Source organism: Etheostoma spectabile, chromosome 17 (genome assembly GCF_008692095.1).
Source record: "Etheostoma spectabile isolate EspeVRDwgs_2016 chromosome 17, UIUC_Espe_1.0, whole genome shotgun sequence".
Lineage (NCBI taxonomy): Eukaryota > Metazoa > Chordata > Actinopteri > Perciformes > Percidae > Etheostoma > Etheostoma spectabile.
In genome coordinates this window covers 5,195,996-5,207,324 of record NC_045749.1, presented here as the reverse complement: position 1 = coordinate 5,207,324, position 11,329 = coordinate 5,195,996, and the positions used below count along the sequence as shown (strand labels likewise).

At 39.7% G+C, this 11,329-nt stretch overlaps 1 protein-coding gene across 10 annotated transcripts in view; it reads left to right on the top strand.

The window, feature by feature from the left end:
• The first annotated feature begins 704 nt into the window (after positions 1-704).
• The window catches only part of LOC116704848 (mitogen-activated protein kinase kinase kinase kinase 3), a 47,499-nt gene continuing 36,874 nt past the window's right edge, over positions 705-11,329 (top strand). For 9 of the 10 annotated variants that reach the window (XM_032540508.1, XM_032540512.1, XM_032540506.1 and 6 more), the window contains exon 1: positions 706-950. In XM_032540508.1, coding sequence (XP_032396399.1) covers positions 852-950 — 99 coding nt within the window. In that variant the 5' untranslated portion in view covers positions 706-851. Of the gene's footprint in view, positions 951-11,329 lie in introns of all 10 variants that reach the window. The other variant, XM_032540504.1, reaches the window with a different exon arrangement.

Here is an 11,329-nt window from a genome sequence, read left to right as displayed (position 1 = left end):
ATAAACTGTATGTTTGATGCTCTTTAGAGTATAATCGACACCAGGGCGGTGAATGCCCGTGTTCATGCTGAAGAAGCAACATGTCACCCAGTGCATGTGGCTCACAATGTCTTTTTGGAGGTCAAATTAGATAAAAGAAAAAGCTATACGGTCTCTTGCTACACCGACAACACTTATTAGGCTCAATTCATTGTTGAATTGGGTCATTTATTGACCAGAAATATGGAATATCACTAGCCTTAGCCTGTAAGGTGGCTGAAGTGACAACCAAACTTTTGTCTGTAACGCAGACCCCATCAGCTGAATCACAATGTTGCCATCTGTGCTGTTTAGCCCTGCTTAGCCCAGTTTTATACAAGGACCAGACAAGGCCACACAGGGCTTAGTGTTTTTATTCATTTCCCCTGAGATGTACATTTCCTGTATATTTATTGTCTGTACAAATTAGAAAATGTGGCTTCAACTTCATTGTTTGAATTCAATAGAAATTATAGGTTTGGGTTCAAATAAGGTGTAAGGTGATTTTCTGACCTTTTTAATTTTAACCTGCACAACTAAATGAATAAAGTTAGCTGTAATAAGCGTAGTAGTAGTAACTTTGTAGTTTTATCACCACACGTATCTCTTGAAACCAATTGTAATTTGAAATTTAACAGCAACACATCTATGCTCAGACTCATGGAGAGTGTACGCCATGATGTCCATTGCGCATGCTCAATGCGCATTGGAAGCCATGTTGGAGCTACAGTGGGTTCGGGCTGGGATTTTCTGACGCCGTATGTTTTTCTTAAAATATCTGTTTTCATATATTGTCGGAGTTCGTCAAACGTCCGCGATAATCGGCATTGGAAATGATGAACTCCAGTGTCGACTTGTCCCGGCGGAATCCGCAGGAGGATTTCGAGCTGATCCAGCGGATAGGAAGCGGCACATACGGAGATGTGTACAAGGTACAACTGCAGTGAGGGAAGCAGCCACAGAGGTCCATTATCGGACACAGTGGTTAGACGTGCAACGTATAGCTTTCCTTTGTAGCCCTACAGTGTTGTCGTACAGTAGAAAACAAACCATGTAGCAGTCATTAGCTCGTTTCTGAAATGCTTGTCTTATTTCGTGTAGATGTTTACTAATGCAGTATTTAGTCTGTTAGCTACTCGTGTAACTAATTCCGTTGTCGGACACATAGCAGAGATGATATTTTATGACTGTTATTGTTTTGGCCTTTCTCCCCAACTATTTGCAACATTACGTACATCAGGGTTAATGTTTAAGAAATGGCAATTAGTGGCTACAATTCTCGGTTGCCGAGTAGCTAATCGTAATAAACCATAGGTAGCGTTAAACTGTAAACCGACACCGGGAGCTCGGGCGCATACTTTACGTTAAATCAGATTTTGTCGAGCAGAAATGTAACGTTGCATTCAGGTGCTGCTCGGAGGGTCAAACTTCCCGAGTTAGGGTGTCGTTTTTCCGAATTCGGTGTGTCTAGAGCTTGAACTCGTAATGTGGGGGAAAACATGGGGTCTACAAAGATTTTTGTCGTATTTTATTGATCAGAGCGTTTCAACAATATTTGTTTCCGCATTGAAGCTTTATGTTAGTGATTTTGTCCCAGACGTTTTGTTGCACCTGTAAAAAACACTCAAATCTAGGTAATTCTACAGTGGGCAGGGACTAACTCGTATAAACTAAAATTAGGTCCTATATGGATTTTAAAAAATGATTTGCAATTCGTGTATTTATAAAACCTTTCTTATCATTAACCCAATATTTACTTTAGTATGACATGTAACTGCGTATTAGGACGCCAACTCGGAAAGTCGTAGCAACAGTTTCGCCCACTTTCTTAGTTGTCGCTCCGACTTGACTCGTCATTCACGTGGATTATCCCAGTCTGTAGCTCATTTTCGATTATTCCGACACCACATGAATGCAGCAATATTCACTTTGTACTCATATATTACACAAGTGTTGGCCGTTACAAAGAATCAACGCATTCTATGGCGACATGTGTGTTTACTCGCCGTAGACTGTGGCCGTTGTCTACAAAATGGCGGTGAATAACTACCATTTATATTAAATAACGATTGCTTTAGATGTGTCCGATCAAATACATTAGCCGTTAGCTGTCCGAGAACGGACGCAGTACTTAGCATCCGTAAGCTAACGTCGTGGAAACATTGTGAGAAAATGACAACAAGGAATGGTTTGTTACCTAAGCGGTAAAACAAACTGGAGCAGGGGGAACTTCGTAGGTTCACCATTAGGTGTATTGTAATATTGCAGAGAGATTGTTGAATTAGTTAAACGTGTCTCTGTTTTGCTCCGATAGAGACTTGACAGCTGCCTGCCTGGAAATCCAGTTTGGCTAAAGCGCTCAGGGCTGAGCAAGCTACAACAACATCCATCATTTCCTCACTCCGTATTGTTATTATTCGCGTTTTAACACCAGTAAGAACTAGTTTCCGTTATTAAGGAAGTGGGACGTTGATTTCTATGTTGACTTTATGTGACGTTAAGCTGTTGTCTGTGGTGATACACTTTACCAAGGCCCTGTGCTGGTAGCAGACGGACTCTATCCTAAAGAGAAGAAGAAGAAGCAGACTTGCCTTTATTGATCCCACAAGGCGAAATTCACAATGTCCACTCTGCTTGGGACAGTTATTACACAAGAGAAGGCAGTTCCCTAAGTACAACCTAACTCCACCACAGTCATTTGGGGTATCACCATTTTTATTATACATAGAACAATTCCAATTCCAATTGTTTAATCATATAACACAACTTAGTGGAATACAACGTAGAAACACAGCAAGGCTGCTACAGGCCATGATAAATTAATAATATCACAGAAGACGGTTATGTGATGGTGCAAGACATAAAAATAAATGCAATCAGTGCAAGATTGGGTTGCTATAAATCCACAGTGGGCACAATATGCATAAGGACAGTCCTCATAGGATACTGTACTCCCACCATATCAGTTAAAAAAACGTACAATATGTTCAAGAGAAGCAAATGTCTGAGTAGCCTATTAAAACAAGTATAGAGATATTACTGATGCCTCATCCCTAACGGGTTTAGGCTAGGGGTGCAAAATACATCAACTCAATATCGTTATTGCAATATCACTTTTGCGCAAATTGTGCAAATGAAGAAATTAATAGAGACAACAAAACGGAACGAATCAGAGAAGCAAAAGTAAAGTCGTGTCCTGTTCTCTTAATTTTATGTTTTTTATGTTTCATTTTATACTGTCCGACCAGTAAAACATGTCCTGTTCTGTAGACATGGTGTTCTTATTTATTTATTCACGTTGTACCAGTCCAATATGACTGTCAGCTGAAATAAACCTTGTGTTGTAAGAAAACTTTTGTAATTTGACATGTGTTTAAAAATATCGAAATTAATATCGATATCGCCATATCACGTTTATCTAAATATTGTGCAACCCGAGTTGGGACATAAAGCTCTCAATAGTATATCAGTTAGAGGTGCACGATTCAGAAAATGTCTAAAACTCGATTCAAAATCAATTTTCAATTATAAAAAAAAAAAATTCACAGTATGTAAATGTAGTTACTTTTCCCATGTGATAGTATACACACCATTACAAAAGACATTTGTAGAGATTGAATTGCGATACAAATGTGAATTGATGTTTTTTGCACCCCCCCTAATATCAGTCAGGTTATGCCAGTTAAACATCCTAGCTCTTAGCTTGTAGCTGATTGTGCTGCAGTCACTTTATTGGGGTATGTCATTTCGTTGCTGTGTGAGGGAGAGGCTTTCGGCAGACTGAAGATTCATTAAACCCTGTAACAGGACTCGATACTGTTCGGTTAACCTCTAGGCCATTTGTGGTAATTACAGGACTACAAATGTATGTTAAATACGAGACATTAACAGTTTCCAGTCATTTTGAATGTAAAGATGCCGCTTAATCTAAAAGTATATCCCAAAACAAAAACCTGTTACCTGTCATTTCTTACCTCTTTCTGTGTTTCTGCATTGTATCCATCCCTGCTGCAGCTAATCTTGTTGCAGATACTGTAGGTCTGACAGGATCACGTCAGCACGCTAGCATTTCCGAGCTAACTCACCTGCTAGCTGTCACAGTGTACAGCTGATTCGTGTGCACTAATGTGAATACATTTGAAAAGTGCCAAATATTTACTCTGTTATACATAATCACGACTGGATAAGTAAGACGTCGTCAGTCGTGCAGCCTGTTGATGCATCCATCCATAAAGCTAAGACTACTGTAGAGAATACAGTTGTTCTGTAGCTGATGCTGCGTGATGTAGTTCATTGTAACAACAGGGGTTTTGTTGATGGACACTTGGGCGCTCAAACATAAAACCTCTGGATTAAAGGATGTCCATCGAAGCACCAGTGCACTTGGTAAACCTCATTGATGTCTATATTTGGTTCTACCTCACTGTGAAATCTTTGGCTTGGATAGGAATGTGTGAGCAGGAAACAAAGTGTGAACTCTAGCTAGCTTGTTTTCTCTTCTGTTTGTAGCCTCCTTGTCTATTAGACTAATGAAATTCTTTAGAGGCTCCTTAAAGGCAGGGCGAGGTAGGGTTGACTTCTACAGACCCCCTGAGGCTGTCTAGTTACAACAACAGAAGAAAATACAGCATTTAGGGCTTATGCAATATATGTGTTTCACAGTGTATTGATTATCATTGTACTTACAATCCAAGAGTGATTCCTACTTTGTAAGACCAGTTTGACCTTTCATCATAGTCCTGTGTACATAACACCAACTAGACATGTTCTCGTGTGATTTAGACCTACTACTCCTAAACACAAATCATTAGCTTGGTGTCGATATTGGAAGAACGCCAGCCTACTCCGCTCGTATTGGAGGTGACAGCACTGAGTGAATTTCCAATTTCCAAAGCTGCATTAGGCCGCTTCTCACGACTGTTGCTTAAAACACCACTGGAAAGGGTCAGTTTGAGTATGGCTGGGTATTGTTGAATAAATTTCGATACCAATACCATGACTTTGATACCGGTTTCTACACGGTTTTTTTTATTTTTTTAGTCCAATTTTCTAAAATAAATTACAACATTACAGCACAAATCTTTCTACGTGAGCCCCGTCTCTGTGCATGATGTAGTTTTTCCTGCCTGCTTCTACGATGTGTAACGTTAGACAGCCAATCACTAGCGTTAGTAGATCTTGGGTGAAGCACGCTGCGTGCTTATTGGCTCATTGCCTCTGATGAGAGCTACTCCTTAGCTATTAAAATTGAGTATTGAATGACAAGGCATTTTACGATACTCGATACTTTAGAGGCAATTCGGTCAGTGCCATAAAAGTATTGAATGTGATACCCAGCCCTAAGTTTAAGTCATTTAAACATCCACACAGAGAATTCCTGTCCCGTGATGCCAGTAAACTACACACTGCATGTGTATCAATCTGACTGGTGTGTGATGCTTGAGAACCCAAAGAAAAATATCTGACGTTGATGTCCCATTTTTGCTCACTGATATTAAAACGTGAAGGCCTACTAATTGTATTGATTTGTCACTGTGCAGATGAGACAGCTCTTCTTTTGCAGTCACACTTTGTCATTTAGACTGCTTCAGAAGAGCTTCAATCAATGCCAGAATCCGCTTAAAATGTTGCTCTGTATGAAAACCTGATCTGTTTTTGTTGCTGTAATCTCTGCCCTCACTGGCACAGGCCAAGTATTTGATACAAAAGCACTTTTGCACACTTCTTTTCTGGGGCAGGTGTGTCAGAATAGGCAAAGGTTACCAGCAGTATTTGTTAAAGAAGTCCCGCACACGTCCATTACGCCTTGCAAATACTTTATTTCACTATGTTTCGGTCACACAGACCTTCCTCGGATGACTTTACACTTTACAATGAATTGTGGCAGGAGGGGCACAGACAAGTATTTACCAATGCACGAGATCCGGTACCTTTGTCAACGTTTAAATAGGATGACTGACTTGTTTTCTCAGGGTGACAGTGGATTGAGGAAGTAGAGGCAGACAACGGCCTTCAGTGGGGACAGAGAACAGTTAATGACAAATCAATTTCAGTCGCAGTGTGTACTCTAGAAACACGCCAGACATCTGGGTATTTTTGGACTCACACGTAAGGGGCAAGCAATGCTACTAAACAGCATGTGTTTATGCCTGCTCACATTTTTACAACAGATTTTTAGTTAGTTTACCCAACTATCCTAAAGCTGGCATGGTTATTTGGGGCATGTTATCATTATAAATTAAAAAGAAAATAACATGAAAAAACAATACGTTTGGCCATTTGGGGAAGAATTTCCTATTCAAATCCCATTAAAATGTATTGAAAAGACAAGAATGCCTCCATCTCTAGTCCATTAAATCAAAAAATATTACAAGGCTTCTGTGCATGCATTCACACTTCTAATGTATTTAATACAAGATTGATCTACTCAACAGTTATACATGTGGTGACTAACGATTTCCTCTGGCCAGTGTGGTTTGTGTGCCACAGCTGGGTAGCCAAGGTCCAGGAATGCAGGAATCTTCACTTCCTGTGTGTGTGTGTGTGTGTGTGTGTGTGTGTGTGTGTGTGTGTGTGTGTGTGTGTGTGTGTGTGTGTGTGTGTGTGTGTGTGTGTGTGTGTGTGTGTGTGTGTGTGTGTGTGTGTGTGTGTGTGTGTGTGTGTGTGTGTGTGTGTGTGTGTGTGTGTGTGCGTGTGTGTGTGCGTGCGCGCGTGCGTCCTATTGTTTCACACTAGTGCAGCAGCCTGCAGCCCAACACACAATCAAAACCAGATGACATATGGCTTTGGAGTCACAATTAAAAAACTGCTGGCCCAGAACCATCCTGTTTTTGTCACTGTTCCTCCAGTTGTTTGCTCACTGAGGTGCATATACAGACCTCAGCCTGCATTCACAATAGCTCTGAAGCAAAGCAAGATTCCTAAAATCCTCTTTGGCCTCAGATCAAAATGTTCTGATACTGTTTTCTGTTTGCCAAATACTGTGCAGGAATTTGTATCTGTGCCACTGGTGCAGTGACATACTGATAACTAGCATAGTTGCACAGTAGTTAATGACACGCTGTAGTGGCAAGAGACCCACCCCTATAAATAATGATGTGACAGGTGAAGAAGTCTGTGGGATGTCCCCTGCAAACACACTGGAACTTGAAAACATCACCTCAGCAGGTTTTTCTCTATTTAGAGGAGCTGCTACTGTCAGTCATTCTGACTGGGTCTGACTCATCAAATCTATCAACAAGGCTTTATTTTAATGAATCAATCAAGGTACAATCCATTAAAATGTAATCCCATTAGCTCCTTTAACTTGGGCATGATTCATTATAAAGAATTAGTGGAGGGGCATTTGAGATTGTAATAAAGGGTTGTAATTAATACGGATTTGGTATGAATTATTTTGCATTACCATGACAAACTAAAGGTAAACATAAAGCAGCTGCGTCATCTCTAGGGATTAGGTGTTTGAGGTTTGTTTTGAGCACCTTGGTGGTCATACCTCTGCCAGGGGTACAGCTCTGCTGTAGGTTGAAAATCTTGGCACCATGTTAGCACAAGTGTCAAATCCTATTTTGAGATTGTGTGCTCATGTGCTGGAGTTGCGAGTGCTCAAATATGTCTTGGACTAAATAATTGTTTAATACCAGCTGAATGCCTCTGAGGAAACATTCACGTGAACAATCAAAAGCGGAAAGAATGTTAATGTATGACTATTGTTGCTTGAGTTTCTCTCTGACACCTCTGAAACTACTACTAGACACACTTCACATGCATTCATACACACACTGTTTGGGTGGGTCAGTGTAGTAGGCGTGTGTGAAGTGTGTGGTATGTGACTTGACAGGCTGGCACCAAGTGTCAACACCATTGGTGTTGAGGCAGAATCAGTCCCATTTATCTCTTTAAACTTGTAACTTTGGTAGAACTTAGAGTTGTTAGTTTTAAAACACTAATCGCAACATTGTTTCAATAAAGTTATGTGACATAAGTATTTGAAAAAAGTAGGGTGAAGAGTTCAAGTTGTTTTAAAACTACTTCATAAATGAAATAAATTCATAAATAAACTGCATTGGACAGTAGCGCTAGTGGGATTGAGTTCCCTAGTTTGCAGCACAGCTCCACTTTAGTGATTTCCTCTCAGCCCGGCTGAGTTGTATTATGTACTAATGCCAATTTAATGCTATTGGTAGAGCTCATCACTTGCTTTATAAAGAAGGATTTCAATATGAATGCTGGATTAAATAATGAATCTTCTGGGCGTGGGTGAGTGGGTGTTTTGCTTGAGTGGGTGTTTTGCTTGGGTGGGTGGTTATTTTGTTGAAAGACAGGTGTGCTAATTTAAACGCTTTACTGCATTTTGCCTCACCTGTTTCCCTCCTGGGGCCATGTGTTGGTAATGGTTAAACTGGTAAGATTAAGCTTTCTGGGAAAATGATTACTAAAGAATCATGATTTAAACTCAACCTATAATAATTAAAGGAGGTATTTTGCATGCAGGTGGTAGCCACCAATTGTTGACCCCTTGGTTCCTAGGAAGGAATGATGTAATGATGGCGTTAAAAAAAGAAGAAGCTCTACTTTGAATAGGAGACCTGGACGGTGTGCTCATTTGGCTGATCCTGTGTGGTGCAGGTTGCTTAAGCTGAAGCCTTGTGGAGAAATCTATTTCAAAATGTTTCAAAAATGATGGAAACTAAGAAAAAGTGTTTTGTCTTTAGCGTGGTGTCAATGTGTTTTGAAGGTTTTTATGAGCGTTAAGTGTTTTAACCGACAGATGAGGTGATAATAATTGATCTGAAGTACACAACAGTTGTAATGTGAACGTTGGAAATACATGTCACTATTTAATGCCAATAAGCAATCAAACAAGCAAAATGCAGTTGCCACACGGCCTGGTACATCGGTTATCTTAAAGCTCAGAGAAGCATGGTTGTGATTGGGTTGTGATTGACACCTGTTTGAAATGGCAAATCTTTTCGAAAAATCTTGTCAGAGGGAGTGAATGAACAACTGCTGTGGGAGTTATTGCCCCAGGCCATGACGCCCTCCCTCACTGTACCGGAGCTCGGTGGCTCTCAGCAGAAGGCTCTGGCTGCTCCTGCATGTGTATGCGAGTGTCAGAAATTGTTAGAAGAAAAACGGTGAGTTTGTCCATTTAAATAAGGGTTCAAATGATGATATGGTAAGTGAGCGTGAGATTGTTATCTAAATGGAAAGTTTAGCAGGCAAGTTTTCCAAGTTGTCCTGAATAACGTATGAGACCGTGAGAGGAGAGGAGAGGAGGAGGTCTGGATGATAGAGCCACCAATTAGGGCTGCACGATATGAGAAAAATATCTGATAATGTTCTTGGATACAGCAATAACAATATTACTGGCAAGAAATAAACAGATATTAAAGTGTACTCAGTTCTGCCTTTCTGCCTTAAGTATTCTGATAAAATACAACAAACTGCTTGTTGAATTATGAACAGATGAAAGGAGATCATTTCCAACATTCTTTTATTGAGCAAATTGAACATTTGAATTGAATATAAAAAGCACCACTAATAACTTATTAGGATTAAAGCGCAGTTTCCTGTTATTTTCTGACAACTAACACAAAAAATGTTCAAGTGTCTTTCGGGAAATGTCGCAGCCTTTCACCATATGTTTATTGTGCCTGTTGATATTGCCATGCCAACAAAAAAAAAGTAGATATTGTGCAGCCCCACCACCAGTGGGCTTTTTAAAATGTCTTGTAGATTTATATATTTTTCAGTTTTTCCCCTTGTGTTTTGTTACCAAAAGCAAGTTTTTACAGGTTATCATAGGGAATTCTTATACATCTCTACACAAAACTATGTAATACGTATAAAAGTATATAGTTTATTGAAAAGTTGCATGTTGGTGTATCACAACAAAGACTAACTCATGTCTATACAGAGTTAACCCTCTGTATAATCAGGGCCTGAAATTAACACCAGACCACACGCCAAATGAGGCTGATTTTTTGCCATATGTAGGGCAAATCTACCTGCTACCTAGGCAGCCAATCAGAATTACGTGATTCAGAGATGTTTTTTTTGCCATTGTTGTTCTTTCACGTTTTAACCAAGTCTGCCATTTGCTTGGATTTGAGCTAAAAAATGTGGTGTCGCATTACTGGGGTTAAGAGGCCGGCTGAAACAAGCAACCAACCATAAGATGAAGATGATTCAACGAAAAGTAAAAGAAGCCGTTTTATTACCAATTGGAGTGTGGCGACAACGGGCAAGGTTTGTGAGGTGCTGATTTACGACAGCGGTACAGAACAAATGTACTACTGTGACGGTTGTGTGTATGGCAGTAGGTATATGATAACTGACTCTGACAGGGGAAATCATTACATAAATTGATAAAAAACATATTTGATAAGAGTAATAACTATTTTGATTTTGTTAACTTGACAACACTTAAATGTGTATACTTAACAATTTCAAGAACGGTACTTGTGCATTTCCCGTATTTCGCCTTTTTTGAGGCAAAATATTGGCTGGTAAAAAGCCTGGCTGGCTAGTGGATTTTCTGGTGGCCAAAAAAGTTAATAGGATGACTAGTTATAGTATAGAATTTTAATTGATGATATATCCAATATATCAATGTATTATGCACAATCCAATTAAACAAAAAGTCTGGAGAATTACATAAATTTGACACACACACACACACACACACACACATATATATATATATATATATATATATATATATATATATATATATATACACACACTGTATACATGCACACAAACTAGAAAATTAAAATTTAACAGCGACAAACTCAGTTGTTCACAGCCTGTTTTTAAAAGTCTTCAAAGTGAAAGCCTCTCTCAGTTCCACTGGCAGGCTGTTCCATAGCATTGGGGCGTAGACGCAGAAAGCCGCTTCCACTGCTCTCGAGTTAAAGCGAGGGATGGATCTGAAGGTTCTAGCTGGTTTATATCTAACGAGCATGTCTCTTAAATACTGAAGTGCAGGGCCATTAAGCGCTTTAAATTCCAGGAGCAGAATCTTAAAATCATTTCTAGCCTTGACTGGGAACCAGTAAAAGCTGATTTTGTGACTTGATTGATAAAGGAAATAAAGTTAGAATAAAATTGAATGGTGCACCCTTGTATATTCTTATAGAAGTTGCGGGATTACATCTCGAGCTGAGTGTGCTGATTAGCCATGGCGAGCTGCTATTGCTTAGGCGGTTCTTGTTTGTTTTTCATGGTCAGAGTGGAGAGAGTGAAATGCCACACTGATCCTCCACTGAACTGGCCATATGCTGAGGATATGACACACACACACACA